Genomic DNA, 20,522 nt, shown 5'->3' with positions numbered 1-20,522 from the left:
GGGTAAGTTTTGAAACCTTTTCAAAACATTTGGGTTTCAACTGTTTAAATTTCAAAACAAAACTTTTAAGTTCAAATTTAAACTATAAAACCTAAAGGGGAAAAAATTAAAACTTTTTTCACAAGATAATTCAAATCTAAATTACAAATAATCAAACTTTATCTAATAAAACAAGTGATTATCTAAATTTTGACAATTATCTTCTATTTAGGTAAGGATAATCACCAAATATTGATAAAATTCGGATTTTATAACAAAAACATGTTTATCGTAATTATCCAAAGCCAAAATAGGAAGAAAATCGCGAATATGAGCTGTCAGACCCTTTGACTCGTCGAGTCTGGACCTGGACTCGTCGAATACAGCTGAATCGGCGAGTTCACCAAGTGACTCGGCGAGTGAAACACTCAAAAGCCAAAAAAATCGATTTTCAGTGCTGATTTCGATCAAATATGCATCAATATAATAGAAACCAATCAAGGCTCTGATACCACTGATGGGTTTTGGCCATAAGAACATCCTATGTGCTCATACAATCCTAATGCTTGGATCTAGGTTTCTCTATTGTACATGCAAGTTATCCAAGACTATAAACCCTAGATCTAGCATATGATAATCAATATAACATATAAATAAGGGTTTACATCATACATTGATTGTTATGTAGCAATAACAATCTCAAATCCTTCTTGTATTGACTTTAGAAAGCTTAGAGTCACAAATGTCACTCCTCTAATGGTTCACAATCACCAAGAGCAAGAGGATGAAGAGGAGAAGAGAAGGAGACACCCAAAAACCGTCCAAAACCCTAATGAGTTACTTGCCCACGTTTTTGGTGCTCTAGGGATCTGTAAATAGTGCAGCTATTACGGTTATCAAACTAGGAAACCCTAATGTGGATGCTTAAGCCCTACGCAACCCATGGGCTCCTTCCTTAAAGGCCTAGGGACGATTTCTAATGGGTTTCCCCATAGAATTCGTCCACTCCTTTAATATGGAGTCCATTAGCTCAATATTCAACTATCATACAATTGACAGTTCCAGTCCCTTAAGTTTAATTAATCTCTTTTAGTCACAAACTTAATTCTTATTAATTCTTGACTAATATTAATTAAACAATATGATTTCTCCTTTAATATGTTATTCTCATAATATATTAATAAATCATATTTAATCCTTTCTCTCCATTATTCATCCTATCAAGTTGCTTTGGTGAAGGCAACCCAAAAGGACCATGCACCATCGGGTCAAGTACATACCCAAATAGTTATGGACTTAGACACTAATCCAACATATTTATTGTCCAATTTTGACTTTCGAAGTCTTTATTCTTCAAATTTGACCTTAAATATTTTTGTTTTTGATATATAACACTTAATGAAAAATGTATGAATAGATTGTGTTTTAAATATCTTTTCATTGTTATGAGTTTAATCAATTAATTTATTACACAAATAAAAATGTTTAAGGTCAAAGTGGAAAAATAAAAACTTTAAAAATCGAAAATGGACAATAAATATGGGACGGAGAGAGTATACTTTTTTTTTTTGCTTTCCACCTCCTAACTCCAGTATTTCATTGTTTCATTTTTTTTCATCCATGACTCTTACTTTTCAACCTTTAAAATGTTTCAACCCGACATGACACAACATATTTATAAGGTTTAAACAATAACCCGGAACCCGACATGAAATCGACACGAAAATAAACGGGTTGAGACGGCACGACACGATAATTAAACGGGTCGGGTTAGGGTCAAGCAGTCGCAACCCGTTTAATATCTTGACACGACACGAACCCAACACGACACGACACGTTTGCCAGGTCTAGTTTCTATGAGTTCTCCATTCAAAAATGCACACTTCACGTCCATTTGATAAACATCAAAATTTTTGTGAGCTGCATATGCTAAAAATATTCGAACAACCTCAAGTCTTGTGATAGGGGCAAAAGTTTCTTCATAGTTGATACCTTCTTCTTGTGAATAACCTTTAACAACTAATCGTGCCTTATTTCGTATAATATTTCCATCCTTGTCGTTTTTATTTTTGAAAATCCATTTTAACCCGACAATTGAAACATCTTCAGGTTTAGAAATTAATCTCCAAACCTTGTTTCGTTCAAACTCAGTAAATTCAGATTGCATTGGAAAAACCCAATCATAGTGTTCCATTGCATTCTTAACTGTCTTTGGTTCGATTTTTGAAATGAAAACATTGAATATACAATATTCTTGATGAGTATTTAGTACCTTATTCTTTGCACTAAGTTCAGATCTTGTTAAGACTCCATCTTGTGGATTCCCAATAACTTGTTCCTTCTGATGATCTCTTGTCTATTTTTCGAGTGGTGGACACGCTGGATCAAAATCCAAATGTGCATCTTCGTATAATTCTTCATTTTTAGATCTTGGAATAGAAAGATTATCATTAATTTTGTGAAATTCATCATTTTGTTCAAGAGTTATTGTATCAGTGTCATTATGATTATGTTGCTCCCCCTCAACTGGATGCTCCCCCTTAACATCTTCATTCATTCTCCCATTCTCCACCTCGAAAGAATGCTCCCCCTCAATATGAGTATTGGAATCCAAGTGCTCCCCCTCCACTGGATTATTAAGCATATTTTCGCCAATTCTTGGAGAATTCGATGTTGAATTACTGTCAACAATAATTTGATTAAGATCTGAGTCATCAGTATGCTTCGAAGATTCAGATTGATGAAAATCATTCGCATAATCTTCAGCATTCACAACCCTATCAGGAACACCAAAAATTAAATCATAATCAAAATCAGATGAGCTCACAATATCAGACTCATCATTTGATTCATTAATAATCGGCTTTTGTTCGAAAATTTTGTCGACTTGTTTGATATAATATTCATCAAAAGTAAGATTAAATGTCTATTCAACTTTTCGTGTGCACTTATTTAACACTCTGTAGGCAACCGAGTTGTGAGAATATCCCCAAAATATTCCTTTGTCAGCCTTAGCTTGAAATTTCAAAAGATTATCCTTGAGATTCATGATAAAGCACCTACAACCAAACACATGAAAGAATTTAACATTTGGTTTTCGTTTATTAATAATTTCATATGGAGTGATGTTAAAACGTCGATGAATAAAATAACGATTCTGAGTAAAACATGTTGTTGACACCGCTTCGGCCCAAAAATATTGAGGTAGATTCGCATATGTCAACATTGTTCGGGCTGCTTCGCAAAGTGACCTATTCCTTCCTTCAACTACAACATTTTGTTGTGGTATATATGGTGACGAAAAATTATGTGAAATCCCTTTCTCAACTAAGTACGAATCCAACATATTATTTTTGAACTCAGAGCCATTATCACTTTTGATTTTTCCAACATTCTTTTTCGAACTCTTCTCAGTTTTCTTGATAAAATCAATCATTGTTTGAGCAACTTCAGATTTTAACCTGAGAAAATACACCCAAGTAAATCGAGAAAAACCATCAACAATAACCAAAATGTACCATTTCTTATTTAGTGTTTCAACAGTTGATGGTCCTCAAAGGTCAATATTAAGCAGTTCCAACGGTTCCACAATTTCCGAATCGATCACAATTGGATGTCCTTTCCAATGTTGTTTCCCTTTTTCGCAAGCTGCACATAAGGTATCATTATCAAATTTTAAAACTGGTAAGCCTCAAACAAGATCATCCATTACCAACTTATTTAAATTTTGAAAATTTAAATGTGATAAACGGCGATGCCATAACCAGCTAAGATCATATGTAGCTTTCGAAAGTAAACAAATTGAAGGTTTCCCTACAATCGGTTTGATATCAAGAGTAAACATATCGCCATATCGTTTTGATTTCAGCAACACTTCGTTCGTAACAATCTTTGAGAAAATACTTTCTGCTTCGTTAAACACAACTTGATTGCCAGTGCCCAGAACAAGTTGTGAAACACTTATCAAAGTATGTTTAAGTCCTTCAACATAAGCAACACGATTTACAGTGAATTTTCCATTCGTTACTTTGTCTTATCCTTTTACTTGACATTTGTGATTGTTTCCGAACTTCAAAACTCCATCATTTTCCAAACTTCGAAAATCTCTCAAATTTCCATTTAAACCAGTCATGTGATGTGAGCAACCACTATCGATATACCATTTCTCATCATATTGCTCCGCAAATAGCACCTGCGATCAATGAAAGAACTTAAGTACCCAAGGCTGTTTAGGTCCTTGGAAATTAGTTGCAAAAACAGAATGAAATGCAGAACTTTTAACCCAATCACAAGGTAAAGGAACCGAAACATAAATTTTCGTTATCTTGGGATTGTAACAGACAAAAGCCTTCGTTTTCTTAGGTTGTGTCTCAACATTCTTTTCTTTCAAAACCGGTTTCCATGTCTTTACTGAAACATTCGAAGCTTTTAAAGATGAACTTTCAGTTGACGAAGTATTCACATACTTGTCATAACTTCTTCGATTTACTGTTGAGAGTAATTCCTTGATTGATACATTCGTCCTTTTCCTTCAAGCCAATGATCAATGTTTTTCTCTAGAGATAACCCTATTTGTCTACGAAACTTTTAAGGTTTGTTTTACCGAAGGATTTGGAAAATTCAGTTTTTGTAGAATAAAATCAACATTGGATTTTGGAGGAAATGTTTGAGCATATTTACCATTAACCTTATTTTTATCATTTGTACTTGGAAATATGTTATTTTGAAAATGTTTTGATTGATTTTGAAATGATTTTTGTTTTAAGTTTTGATATTGAGAAAATATTTGTTGTGGATGATACGGAAAACGATTTCCAACATTTTGATTTTGAAATTTCTTTGAAGAATTATTAGGACTTGAAGAAAAAGTTGTTTTCTGATCTGCTGAAAACTTGTTTTGTGAATTGAATTCATACCTTGATTTATTTCTTTGAGCGGGTTTTTATTTTCTGAATACGAAGACTTGTTCTTAAGAAATTTAGTCTTTGTGTTTCCATATGTTTACGATCTCAAAGGATTTTGTTTCATTCGAGACTCAATGGTTTGCCAAAAAATCTTTTTTCGTGCTTTTCTTTTTGAAATTTTATTTTCTTTTGAAAACTTGTCAATTTGATCTTTAAATTCATTTGAATTTAATTTGACAATAGGTTCAGTCTCCACAATAACCTCTTTTGTAAATTCTTTCACAACCCACTTTCATTGAGGTTTTTGTCTTTGAAAAACATACAAATTCTTTGTTAATGCGTTTTCGATAGTGTTTTGATTTGTAAAGAATCCTTCTTCTGTTGTCTTCTTGTTGTCTTCTTCAATTAATTTCTTGAACTCCGGTTTGGATACACCACAGTGTTCGCTTCCAGAAAATGAGCACCATTTTCTGACAACACTTTGTCAAATTTTTCTGTATCCCCATACACTTGGTCAACAAATATTCGTGGAATTACAGTTTCTTTCGAATCATCTTCAACATCTTCATCATCATTGCTATCTGTTTGACTATCTCGGATATCCACAAAATCAGGATCACAAACTTTCGAAGTTGAAGGTTTGTTAGTGTCAATCTTAACATTCGAATACTTACATATTTATTTTCCTTTAGATTTTGATGCAACATTAATGACATACAACTGAGAACAATCGACATCCTCAATATCACTAGTTCACTAGTATTATCATAATTATCTTCAATATCAGCAAAATTAGTATGAGAATCAGATGTCAAATTCTCAATCTTTTTCAAAATTTTGATTTGTTCAGATTTAGTCAAAGTTTCATCCATAATGTTAACTAAGTCATTTTTATCAAGACATTCATCAATTTTGACTATTCGATATGCATATCTATCATCAGGACCTTTGTCAAACTCAACAATATTTTTCTCACAATCATACGAAAGATTATCAACCTGCTCTCTTTCATATGCTAGAAAAAGGCAATAATTTTCTATGTTGTTCCTTGCTAATTTCACGCGAATGATGTAATGCAGTTAATTTCCCAGTAAGAGAATCCCTATCACACATGATGTTTGTAACCTGCAATTCTAAACATGCTATCTTGGTAATTTTCGAATATAACTTCTTCTGAGTCTCTAACAACTGTTTGCTTAATTTCTTAGCTTCGTTACTAGCAGACAGCACAAGTGAATCAAAGTAAGCAACAGTATCATCAAACGCAACGATTTCTGAATCATATGCACTCCAAGGAATATTAACAGATTCAAGTATAGAACGTACCTTAGTTGTCATTGGAGACTTATCAGCAGATTTGGATACGAAACATCGACCCATCACCTCTTCGTCCGAATCTTCCTCTTGCTTTGCATACATGGCACCATGCGTAGGATTACACATTTCTTCATCATCTGATCCCGAAGACCAGATCTGATAAGTTCCATCATCCTCCTATTCAGATCTAGCCATCAAAGAGATATTCTTCATCTTAGCTCTCACTCCCTCTAGTCTCTCAGCGTAGTACACTTCGTGCTTCACTTTTTTCTTTTGTTCATCCTTCTTATGAAGCATGAAACCATTTGCTAGATGATTTTCTCTGTTGTAGTAATGGCAATCCATACCCAAATCTCCTTTCAATTTCCTCTCGTTCTTATCCTTAATGACTTTTCCATCATTTTTCTCAAACTTCTTTTTCTCTTCTACAACATTCTTTTTCACAAAACTTATTTTTCCCTCACTTTGTTTCACTTTTAAATTAAACGGTTTCTTAAAGAACTTTTTGATTCGATTGTTCGAGTAAAAACCTATTTCCTCATCATCGGAATTCATGATAAACCCCTCTTCATCATCAGAATTACCTTTTTCGATAGCTTCCTTTTCAGACACTTCAGAGACAAGAGCTAATGGACCTCCCAGACTAAACTTCGTCTCTTCTACAATTTCATTCACTTCACTTTCGTAAGTTTTCAGTTGATTATACAAATCATTTAGAGAAGGTGTGTCGAAATTCTGTTGATTTTTCACCATCATGCTAACACTCGTCCACTCCTTACGAAGTCCCATCACAAACATAAGATTGAACTCCATAGCAGACCTTATGATTCCATATCGATTGCACCGATAAATCAGCTCATTCAGGCGATCATAGTAAACTTTAATTATTTCACTCTCCTTTTGTCTGAATTCTTTCAGTTCCACAAGACATTGCTTAACTGAATTGATTTTAGTCTTCTCGCTTCCCTGATATTTCTCCTTGAGAGTATTCCAGATTTGCTTTGCACTCTTACAACCACGCACGTAATTGTAAACCATAAGAGGCAGTGCACCACTCAATTCTCTCATTCATCGCTTTTCGTTTTTCTTCAACCTTGTGGATTGTTCATCAACGGTAGTAGTGAAATTTGAAGATCCGATGTTTTGAACATTCAATGGAGGTTTAGCAGATCCTAAAATACAATTCCAGAGTTCTTAATCCAAGCCATTCAGATAATCATCCATGCAATCATCCCATTGGTCATCATACTACGTAATCAACATAGGAATCTTTGTTGAAGATCGTAACAAATGAGAGAAAGAAGTCATCGTGTTCATGTTGAAGTTTTCCATTATCGTACGGATGAAATTTTTTTTAGAAAACTTGAAGAAATCTGAATATGATTGAATGAATTGAACAGAAACTCAAAATCAAACACTCGATTATGCAAATCAAATGTAGAATCTAATCAACACTGATGATCAGAGTTGATTTTCTGAATTTAACAGTGCGGAAACTTTTGAATCAAACTTTACGGTTCAAAAACAAAAGATTCAACTGAAAATCAGATCGCAGTAATGATACCTTCTCTGATACCAATTGAATAAGTCATAATCGAGTTTCAAAAAAATCAGAGTAACAGAAATGTAATAAGAACACGAGAAGTAAATAGAATATGGTTTTAGCTTAATTATACTTTCAACAGTTTTACAGAGAGAAAACTAGACAAGTTTTGTAAAGACACTTATCTATCTCTAAGTAATGTCCCTGTTTATAGGAGACATGAAAGCATACAAAAAATACTAAGGCATAGACATTAGGCTACGAACAACAGACACCATAGCAAATATATTACAAAACATACAAAGGGAATGGAAAACAAACTTCAAATCTTTACAAAATTTCAACCCTAGCACGAAATCCAGAACGCATGCTCGTAGCATGTTCTTGAGCATTTGGATCGTCCGCTTGCTCTAGTTGTATGTTTGGGCGTTATATATAGAGTGTTGAAGTGTAACTGCATGCCCAGATCCTCATGGAAGTTCCTCCAAAATCTGGATGTAAACCAGACATCTTGGTTAGAGACCACTGACACCAGCACCCCATTCCTAACCACCACCTCTCGAACATAAATATCTGCTAATTTCTCAGCAGAGATGCTCTCGAAGATCGGAATAAAATGAGAACTCCTCGTCAATCTGTCCACAATAACCCATGTGGCATCTACACCCCTCGCTATCCTTGGTAACTTCATGATGAAGTCCATGGTGATCTATTCCCACTATCACATATGAATGGGTAGCGGCTGAACCTTGCCATGAGATCGCTGATGTTCAGCCTTGACCTTCTTGCAGGTTAAGCACCGCTCCACAAACCAGGCGATCTCCCGCTTCATGCAGGGCCACAAGTAGCTCTGCTCCAATCTCTATACATTTTTGTAGCTCTAGGATGTATAGAGAACTTGCACTTATATGCCTCCTCCAATATCTTTTGTCTCACTCCCCTAGTGACCGGTACCTGGACCTGACCACACTGTGTCAAGAGTCCCCGACCATCCCATACAAACAAGGGAAACTGGCCCCAAATCCGCTATATCTTCCAATTGTCTTTCTTCAGACGCTCCACCTGAGCCTTCTTAATCATATGTAACAGTGAAGAGACCACCATCATCCTCAAACAAACATTCCCGATCGGAGAACCCACCGTCTTTTGGCTCAAAGCATTGGCCACCACGTTGGCCTTCCCTGGATGGTATAAGATTTCACAGTCATAATCTTTCAGTACATCCAACCACCTCCTCTGTCGCATGTTGAGGTTCCGCTGATCCATTAAATACTTCAAAATCTTGTGGTCAGTATAGATGGTGCACCGCACCTCGTATAAGTAATGCTTCCAAATTTTGAGGGCAAACACCACTGCCCCCAATTCTAGGTCATGAGTGGGGTAATTTTCCTCTTGAGGCTTCAACTGCCTTGAGGCATACACGATCACATGCCCCCTCTACATCAGAACCGCCCCTAACCCTGTGATAGACGCATCACAATACACCACCAAATCATACAACCCGTTGGGTAGCACTAAAATTGGGACCTCACATTACCTCTGTCTCAAGGTCTCGAAAGTCGACTGCTGTTCTACGCCCCACCGGAAACTCACATTCTTCTTGGTTAAACCGGTCAATGGCTCAACAAAGTTGGAGAAATCCTTGATAAATCTCCAATAATAACCCACTAGATCCAAGAATCTACGGCTCTCAGACACATTCTTGGGTACTTCATCACTGCCTTAATCTTGGCTGGATCAACAAAAATTCCCTCTTGTTAATGATGTGCCCCAAAAACTACACAACTCGTAACCAGGAATCACACTTCGAGAACTTGGCATAAAGCCTTTCGTTATTCAGTGTCTCCAATTCATCCTTCAGATGTTGCTCGTGTTGCTCCTTGGTCTTAGAATATAACAAAATATCATCACTACAAACGATCATCGACCGATCCAACGTCGACCTACACACCCTGTTCATGATATCCATGAACGTTGTTGGGGAATTGGTGAGCCCGGATGGAATCACCACAAACTCTTAGTGCCCGTACCGGGTCATGAAAGTAGACTTCGGTATATCTGTTGGGTTTTGAGCTATCTAACACTCCTAAGTGTACATGCAACCCTAGATACCTTGGATCTATGTTTTCTCTTTTGTTGGTGCTTGTCTTCATGAAGCTTGAGTGCCTAGTGCCCCAAGTGGGACACCTCAAATGGTTCACACAACACCATAAGCATTTGGAATAACTTAGAGAGAAATTAGAACACTTCAAGAATCAGCTTTCCCTCTATGCATATCTAGTGGCCGATTTCTCACATCAATAAGATGCTTATATAGTTGTTACAATGGCTTTCCATTTCCTTGGATCCATGGGTTCAAATACACCATGGAGCATCCAATGGGTTTGAGCCGAACTTGATAATCCATGGAGCATTAGCCCACTATATAAGTATGGATGATTTACACAATCAACCCATATATTTAATTAGTCTTCTTTTGATCACTTAATTAATTCTAGATTAATTCTTGATCAATACTAATTAAATAATCTCTATTAATATATTAGAACTTATAATATATTAATAAACCGTAAGTGTTATTTCTCTCATTTTAGTCTATCCAAGTGCATGATGCCATGCAACCCAAATGGACCATGTCGGGTCGTGTCAAGTCTTACCAATTATATTTATGGACTTAGACATTAATCCAACAGTCTCCCACTTGGATATGTCTAAAACTATTATTGCAAGTATGACTTCAAAACCCGACTAGCAATCGTAGCTCTCAAAAGCTTCTGTCGAACTCTGACCTTGTAGATGAACTCTGACCTTTGTCAATGACTTGTCCATTAGATAAGTGATCATATATTCCTCCATTCTAGATATCATATGGACTGAGACATGGATTATATTCATTCTCTCTGTCCATTTGTTGTTTCATGATTTTTAATTTATAACGACTGACTAATTGAACAAATCAAATCAGTCCTGGCTCGGCCGAGCACTTACTTTTGTCATCACTAAATCATCGAGGGGCCCACAGATATCGCTTTTATCCCAAAGGTAAAAGGAATGGATAAACTTCAACTCATATGCTTGTACTAACTATTTGTTGAATCATACACAAAGGCACGTTTTATAGCATCGAGTTACCAATGCATTTTCGTACAATCAATGTATAACCAACTCATATCTCTAGGTTTGAAGAATATAAGATATTATCGTCTCATGATTCACTCGTGATAAAATCCATGAAGTGAATCCAAATGAGCGTAGGTTGAATCCAATACTCAGCCCTTATGAGTACTCATGAACGTTGTAGCAACCATTGCATTGTCTAAAGCACTTTAGACAAATCATACAAGCCAAATTCACGACAATCTTGATTCATATCTACTTCCAACATATGACCGACTGTGGATGGTTTGAATAACTTGGTCATTCAGGAGAATGACCTAGTTATTCTGGAAGTCAAAACATGCAAAGTGAAACACAAAATAATACTAGTCCTATATGGCCTCAACACTTTGAGCGTAAATAAAACACCTTTTATCTAAGCACCATATTGATCACTCATTATTCATGTTTCGATTAATCAACGTAATACTTGAATTGAAACAGTAGTGATGTCATGCTCCAAGCATGCATACTATGTTTCTCTAAACAATAGTTATGCCATACTCCAAGTATGCACACTATGTTTACATATGGTCATCTCTTTGTGAAATGTATATCAATTGAACATGACTTCAATGATTCTCATTTCACAATCCCAATCCTTATTGTAAATGTAAGAATACCAAGTTCCTGTCATTTACCATAATCTATGCAATGATCCTCTTGTAATGATATTCACACAAGTCACAAAGACTTGGCAACAAACATTACAAAGTATTTCAATGGAAAGCAATTCCATGGAGATGAAGTCTCAAATTCAAAGTACATTCCTTTGAACATCCTTCTTTGCATTAAGTTCTTTAATCTTACACAGATTCAAAGAATAACTTCCACCTATGGAAACAACTCCATATTCCCATCTTGACCATCACTTTTGAACAAGAGTTGCCTCTTTCCAAAATATGTCAATACGATCCTTACTCTATACTTCCAATTGTCCATGAGTAACCAAACTTTGGAAAACCCCAAATTGATATCGACAATTGCTTAATCATCTTAGTCATATCCAGTTCTAATCCATTTTCCCTTCTTAACGCCCTAAGCATTAGGAAAAATTAGAATGGATGAATATTATAACACATGCAATCGACCCTATATCCGAAGCATATGGGATACGATTCATGCTATAAAATTTTTATTTTCCATGTTCTCATAATTCGAGCTATGAAGAGGGATGTCGTAATCATAATCGAATTCTGAGAAAGCAACATATATAGAAATTCCTTATGTTGAACCATTCCAACATAACATTCATATATATTCTTCACAAAAGTTGATTAAAATCTCAATCTAAGCTTGTAGAATTGGAATGAAGTATAAATTTCTCTCCCTTAATTATAGTAAAACAACTTTTTCAAAGCGAGTTGAAACTTTTGTTTTCTATAATTAACATTGCTAACTTGCAACATAATCATCATGCTCCCACTTGCATAATGATTATTATCTAACTAGCATAACACTTTATGCTCCCACTAGCTTTGACACGTACCTAGAAATCAGTCAGATTTCTGATACTAGATTGCCTTGATAAGACTTTATCAAATCATACACATGGAGTCTAAACCTTTCCTTAGATAGCTCACATGTGAGTCTAAACCTTTGCCATTCTCATTAGTTAGTATGCTGGTTAACCACGCACGCTCCACTAATGACATGAGAATGCAAACTTCACACTTGCTATCCACTTAAATCTACTTAGTGAAAGAGTTTCCTCACTATCATTTTCATGAATCGGAGAGAAACCTTATGACACTTAGATTTTGATGGTGTGTGTGTTCCTATCCATGTGAATTTGACATAACCATAATCACACGACAAGGTTAATGACAAATCCAAACTCATATGGATTGAACTCAATCTAATTTCTTGCCACCTGGCAGCTCAAGGGCCTGCCATTGCTTCCAAGTTGTTATGCAACTAGTTGAGAACTCTTAGAACTCCAATGCAAAACCAACTTTAACTGGAATGGACACATAATATGTCAACACGATAGGTTACAAACCTCAAGTCGTGGTCTAGTGATTAACAAAACTCTTGATTAGTTCTTGAATCTATCTTAAGATCCTTTTAAGACTCCCACTGACGTCTTGACATATAAGATTCACTTTGTCAAGAACCATTCCTTGACAAAAACGAATATTCAAGAGTTAGTGTAGATTCTTATCAAGTTAAACACTTCTCACAATTGGTCTTAGTTGGTCTTTGTTTTATCCAAAACATCACAACTTACCAATTTCAAATGTACAAGAGTAAGAACACATTTTACTCTACATTTAACAAGTGTTTTAAACCTTTCTTAAGATTATGTCACTCAAGGCTTAATCTTGGAGTATGACTCTAAGATTTAATTTTTGGAACAAAGTATAATTTATCTTTTGATCTAACCATTTCAACAATTCACGATTCCTCTCCTTAGCCAAACAAAATGAACTAAGGTGTCCGTAGAGGATCAATTGTGACATGGTTTCATAATCACTAAGATAATCATAAAACAAGATACTCAAGTACTCTCCCATCTCTTCAGATTAGAGAAACTTTTATCTTTCTGCCTTATTTGATTCTTCTTACTCATTATGTCTGTCATTGAAACTTCTCCACTGATCCAGAACTATACTTAAACTTGTAAGTATAACCATATTTACTAAACTTTAGTAAATCATAATGAATAATCTTATCAACTTTGTGGTGGGCTTGATCAGCGCACACCCAAGTGTATTTGATCCCTTTGTCCTTCACTTGTTTCACATATACATGTGAACAAGGAATCAGTCTTAATTTCCCAAATATATAAAAATTCTCATGATCATACAATACAGTTGCATGATTCCAATTTTCTATCCAACTGAAACTTGGGTGATGAGAATCTTTTCTTATTTGGTAAATTATGACACCTCCACTAATGAAAGAATCAAATCCATTTACCCATATTGCTTATCAATGGAAGCATATAACCAACAATTTTTCACAAATGCCATTGTAAGGATACTTAAAATAAATAAAATCAAAACCATTTTTATTTTTATTTTAAAACTTTGCGGAAAAATTTATCCTTACAATCCATATGGAAAACTTGTTGTTATCTATTCCTAAGCAATATATCATAACTCTTAAGTAAGCTCCAAATTCTGATCACCGAACCATGCGACCGAAATCCATCTTCGCTATCAGAATCAGCATATACTTCCTTTAAGTTTCTTCACCTTTTCTTTGATTCTTAAAACATCAACATGTGACCTTGTCACATTATGCAATAAGAATCTCAGAATAGAAACTTAATAGAGTTAGACAATGGACTTTACCTGAAGTAGAGTCAAACCTATTGAGTTTACCATCCTTAAGATGTTTCAAGTAAATTTAGCAGCTTCGCAACCAATGTCTTTCCTTTGGCAACAGAATCATATGGACTCTTTGGAAACGGTACATGGAATTATCACAGACTTAACCTTTCTCTTTACCATTTGGTCAACCGAGTTGACTATGGCCGATCCCTTTCCATTGGGAAGAGAAAGTTTTTCCTGGACCTCCAATGTCACCATTTTCAATGTCCAAATAGGTTTGGAAAGTAGATCTTCCAATCCAATTTGCTTTACTAATGCTCCAAATCAATGCTGATTTAGCATCATCAAGCAAATAGGTAAGATCATTAAGGGTCTTGTCGCGACCTGTCATCAGGGAGTGACTGAAGAACCAAGTCAGCAGCCAGCTACCCCGAGACTTCGACACCCGACTCTCCCGACTTGTCAATATGTGGCTTAATCCCCAAGATCTAAGCACATATAGACTTTGCTTGCCAATAGGGATTGAGTGACTTAGAACTTATCAAGTCTTAAAACTTGTGGGGTAGGGAGATTTATTGGAGGAGGTGGATGAAGTGAAGTATGATTTCTAGTCCCACAAATGCCCAACAAAGGGATTGATCTTTCACCTTCATTGCGATTTGGGATATCATCTTCATTAGGAAGCTTGTTCCTAAAGATTTGGGAAGACCATAGCTGTCTAAACTAGAAATCTATAATGGGAGAAATTCAAGTTAGTTTATTTAAAGTCCTTAATATAACACCCAATATGAAATATTACGGCAAGGACCCTACAACCTATTTATAACTGGAAGAGGGATGCCGTAATCCAAATTATAAAATAGTTGAAGGTAGGTAAATGACGATTTACCAATTTCCACCATGAAAACGAAATATTTTATTATTAGGTTTTATTGGTTTTGAAACTCCTAGATCTTATGAGATACATTGAACTTTTCAATGGCATGTTTGAATCTCGATTGTGCCCTCTCATATTTGTGACTGGGATGCCGAGGATCACAAACAAGGTGTGAATAACCATACAAATTGACTTGGTACCCTTAACAATATTACCTAATCGATGTGCCGGTTAACCACACACGCTCCACCGATCTATAATAAAGTCAAGTCACCCTTTGCTACTCTTACTAGTCCATGTTAGTGTGTCGGTTAACCACGCACGCTCCACTAACGACTAGATAAGGTACAAAGTGTAATTTTATGGGCTAACACCTTTTCACATTTTCCTAAGTAACTAAGATTGGGAATTTATAAGTGTTTAGTTACTTAGTATTTTTCATTATACTTTTAATGAAGGGAGAATTATAGTCCATTCCTACCCGTTCGGCTAACGACCCTCCACCAGTCAAGGAAGCGGTGGGTGAGAGTGGACACCCATTAAACTGCCATTTTATAGGCAGTAACCTTATACCCCCTTATAGACTGGCTTCGTGAATGAGGCCTACTAACGGTAAGATTGACTTCCTCTTATACATATCTATATAATTAAAATTATAATAATAGTATAAGGGTTGATTTTTAAACTTTTTAAAATTTCATTGTTCAATTTGGAATTAAAGTATACATGAGGAGTAACTTTTTCAAATTCCAAAACTTGAGGGCAAGTTTTGAAACTATTTCAAGACTCTTTAAATCATAACTTACGAGTTTAATGGTTCATTAAAATGAAGACTCTTCATTTTAATGTAACCTCTTATTCTTTAAAAAACACTTTAAAGAAGTGTCTCTTCAACATCCATAACTTGAGGACAAGTTATGGAGTCATTATACTATTTAATGGAAAAACTCTTACATTTTATGTAACCTACAAAACTTTTATGAGTTTTTAAGATTCATAAATATGACTTTTCACATAACTTGAAGACAAGTTACAAAAACATATTTTATGAACTTCTTTTAGACTAATATGGATTGAAAACAACTAAAACATAATTTTTCATTATCAATCTAAACTAACTCATAAATCAAGGAAACATAAAATTCTTGAAAATTCATAACTTGAGGACATGTTATGAACTCCATACAATTTTCAGCAAGATCATGAATTATATCAACAAACAATTTGCACACAATTCCTATGATCTAGCAAAACTCATAAGCATGATCATTCATAATCAACAATTTTCAAGAATAACATGAACACATATAAACTTGAAACTTTTATTATAACATTGAAATTGGTTTAAAATAATCATTACCACATTCAAAACAAGTTTTATAAGCCCAAAACAGTCAAAGGTAATGATTCAAGACCAATTCCAGCACCAAAACTCGAAAATATGTTGTCTGGGGGTCCAACTCGTCGAGTGCATGAACAAACTCGGCGAGTTGGATGCATTTTTCCTTGGACTCGTCGATTCCCTTCATGGACTCGGCGAGTCTGTTGGGCAGACAGCACCAAAAGTCGATTTTTAAGCAGTTTAAGCAAGTACAACAAGAAAACAAACCTGGCTCTGATACTACTGTTGGGTTTTGAGCAATCTAACACTCCTAAGTGTACATGCAACCCTATATACCTTGGATCTATGTTTTCTCTTTTGTCGGTGCTTGTCTTCATGAAGCTTGAGTTCCTAGTGCCCCAAGTGTGACACCTCAAATGGTTCACACAACACCATAAGCACTTGGAATAACTTAGAGAGAAATTAGAACACTTCAAGAATCGGCTTGCCCTCTATGCATATCTAGTGGCCGATTTCTCACATCAATAAGATGCTTATATAGTTGTTACAATTAGGGTAAACCCTAATTGTCATGGCTTTCCATTTCCTTGGATCCATGGGTTCAAATACACCATGGAGCATCCATGGAGCATCCAATGGGTTTGAGCCCAACTTGATAATCCATGGAGCATTAGCCCACAATATAAGTATGGATGATTTACACAATCAACCCATATATTTAATTAGTCTTCTTTTGATCACTTAATTAATTCTAGATTAATTCTTGATCAATACTAATCAAATAATCTCTATTAATTTATTAGAACTTATAATATATTAATAAACCTTAAGTGCTATTTCTCTCATTTTAGTCTATCCAAGTGCATGATGCCATGCAACCCAGATGGACCATGCCGGGTCGGGTCAAGTCTTACCAATTATAGTTATGGACTTAGACATTAATCCAACAATATCCTCATCTCGAATCCTCATTTGATGGTACCCTGACCAAAGATTAATCTTGGAAAACCAAGATGCACCCTGTAGCTGATCGAACAAATCATCGATCCTCGGAGAGAATATTAGTTTTTCACCATTAACTTGTTCAGCTCCCGATAATCAACAAAAATCATGTGTGACCCATCCTTTTTCACAAATAGGATCAGTGCTCCCAACAAGGAACTACTCATACGAATGAACCCTCGCTCTAGTAGCCCCTGAAGCTACGTAGACAGATCCTGCATCTCGAGGAGAGATAGCCGGTATGGTGCCTTAGCTATCGGAGTAGAACCCGACACCAAATCAATAAGAAAATCTACTTGCCTCTTTAGAGGCACCCCATGAAACTCCTCGGGAAAGACATTATGATAATCTTGTACAACTGGTACACTTCCCAAATCTGTCGGGGCCTCAACCCTCATATGTGACACATACACCAAGAATCCTGAACATCCCTGATGAAGAAGTCTTCTAGCCCTCGCAGCTGAACAGAGGGTTGGCCCCTACGCGGTCCTCCCTCCATTAATAACTAGTTCTCCCCCACTTGGGGTTTGAACTCTCACCATCTGGCGCTCATAATCTGTCATGGACCCATTGGTCCCCAACCAGTCCATCCCGACTATCACCTTCAACACTCACAAATATTTGTACCAGATCAACCCGAAACCTCTCCCAAAACACATTCAGGACATGATCCCAATATACCCTCGCAACACCCACAGTGTGGTCGTCAGCAATGTCAACCTCAAGCGGGGAATCCAGCATTCCCGGAGCGTCCCGGAACTTCTTGCTAAGCGCAAGAGATACGAACGATCGGGTAGCTCCTGAATCAAAAAGAACATGATCCGACATACCATTAACCAAAAATGTCCCTATAAAGGAGCGCATATATACACATAAGATATAAAAATCAATAATAAGCAGGAAAACTAAAATACATACTAGCCACAATGTCTAGCGATGCCCGAGCCTCCTCGGTAGTCAACTGGAATGCACGACTCTTCACTGCAAGAGTATCCACCTTAGCAGGGCGGCCATTAGTGATCCTCATTGTGGCGGGCGCAGGTGCCGCCACCGCTTGTCCACCTCCTCGCAACCTCTGACAATCGGCCTTTTTATGGCCAGTCCCGTTACAGAGAAACCAAATCAAGCCCTTCTTGGGGCAGTCCCTACTCAAGTGGCCCGACTCGCCACATGCATAATATCCCGAGCATGCTACTCGGCAGGTTCCACTGTACGGATTACCGCACTTGGCACATCGGCCACGGCCCTGCTGGCCCCTACCAGAAGAATCCAAGGTCATAGACTTTTTAGCCTGACTTGCAGCTTCCTGAACCTGCTCTGGATTTCGCTTGGTGCAAAGCTCCAACTCAATTTCCCGCTCATAGGCCTTCTCAAACATCTCATTCAGGGTTTTACACCCTATAAAGCTCACATAATCACAGATATCATCCTTCAGCATGGAATGGTATCTCGTCATCCTCATATCCTCATCCATAGCATACTGAGGGGTCATCAGTGCTCGTTCCCGAAAGTTGGCGGTCATCTGCACCACAATCTCGGTAGTCTGTTGGAGTTCCTGGAACTCCCTCGCTAGCCGTTGCACCTCAATAGATGGTGCAAACTCCATATCAAAACGACTAACAAACTCGGCCCATGTCATCTCAGCCACACCGACTGCTCCCACCTGGGTAGTCACCTCCTCCCACTATTCCCTGGCTCGGTCCCTCAACATACACAAGGCAAACCCCACCTTAACGCATCAGCGCAAAAGCTTATGCGATAGGCATTCTCCATGTCTGCCACCTAACATTGCCTAGCTATCGGGTCCCTGACCCCGAAGAACTTAGGTGCTCCATACGCCTTGAACTCAATGAAAGAGGGAGTTCAGGCCCCGACCTAGCCCGCAACAATCTCGGTTCAGAAGTACCTGAGCCGATCCTCCATGATTTCCATCATCGCTTCCTTGACCATCCCAAAAATCATTGGGGTAGCCTCAAGGATGCCCCTCGTAACCTTGACTACAACAAGCTTGTACAACCTCTTATCAATGGGCTCGGTATCATCGCCCGACCCAGATCCGGATCCCTCAGCTCCATGTCGTGTCACCACCATATTGCATTGCAATACCATAAAAATAATGATAAGGATGTCCAAAAACGGGATCCTTCCACACCAGTTCTCCTCACAGCTTCCAGATCTAGCATTAGTTCGGGTACACGTCCTGTGCTTTTATTAGTACGGGCTTAATACTACCTTCAACACCTACCTATACCTTCCTTAAGGCTCAACCTGATAACTCTAATTCGTCCCAACACAAAACATATCTCACAGTCTACTACATAACTCAAATCCTAGGCTATCCTAAGATTTGCTCAATCTCACCAAACCATAATCATAATAGACATAAAAGGATGCCTTATGCATGGAAATTATACACAGAATCAAAAAGACTTTCGAATAACAGACTCTACACTAAGACCACAACCAGACTAGGAACAAGAAATAAGGCCAAATCAATTATTCTAAGGCTATAAGACCCTAACCATATACAATTTTGAAAGCATACACATAGCAAGATTCATATGATTATCAAAATCCAAATAGCAGTATAGCATGGCTAACATATTGGGGAACTACTTACATGGGCTCGGCCGATCATGCGCATTGCACTCTCCCTTTTTTCTATTTTAAGAAGTTAACTTTTGATTTTTGAAAACAATTTTACCATTTCCTTAGTTTGAGTCCAAACACACCCGAGAGTGAGACCGAATCCCTCAAACCAAGGCTCTGATACCAACTTGTAACATACCAAATTTCCAAATAAGTTTTTTTCATTTTTAATTAATCAAAACATTCCCATAAAATATGAAATATCAGTGACAACTGCTTTTAAAACCCATAACATTGACATTTTATTTCAAATACCAGAGTGTCCCCATATAAAAAGTCAAAGAGTGCATGCTGCCCCATCATACCTTGCCCTTTCCCTTAGGCTCCGAAGTACCTGAAGCATATCAAAAAACTGTAAGCTAATGCTTAGTGAGTTCCCCAGAGCATACCCCCAAACAATCCACACAATCACATATTCCATATTAGCTATATAAGCTACATAAACGACATAAGCCATGCATACAAACATATAAGG

General features: G+C 36.9%; 1 protein-coding gene across 1 annotated transcript; it reads right to left on the bottom strand.

Moving 5' to 3' along the window:
• Nucleotides 1-8,769: 8,769 nt before the first annotated feature.
• Nucleotides 8,770-19,037, bottom strand: LOC111881832 (uncharacterized). Its single transcript, XM_023878222.1, has 3 exons — nt 18,317-19,037; nt 18,001-18,246; nt 8,770-8,924 (listed from the first exon to the last, which is right to left on the bottom strand). The coding sequence occupies exons 1-3, from the start codon at nt 19,035-19,037 to the stop codon at nt 8,770-8,772; spliced, it is 1,122 nt and encodes a 373-aa protein (XP_023733990.1).
• Nucleotides 19,038-20,522: the final 1,485 nt, after the last annotated feature.

The sequence above is a fragment of the Lactuca sativa genome, chromosome 5 (assembly GCF_002870075.4).
Source record: "Lactuca sativa cultivar Salinas chromosome 5, Lsat_Salinas_v11, whole genome shotgun sequence".
NCBI lineage: Eukaryota > Viridiplantae > Streptophyta > Magnoliopsida > Asterales > Asteraceae > Lactuca > Lactuca sativa.
The sequence above is the reverse complement of the archived record's forward strand: the minus strand, read 5'-3'. Positions and strand labels throughout refer to the sequence as shown.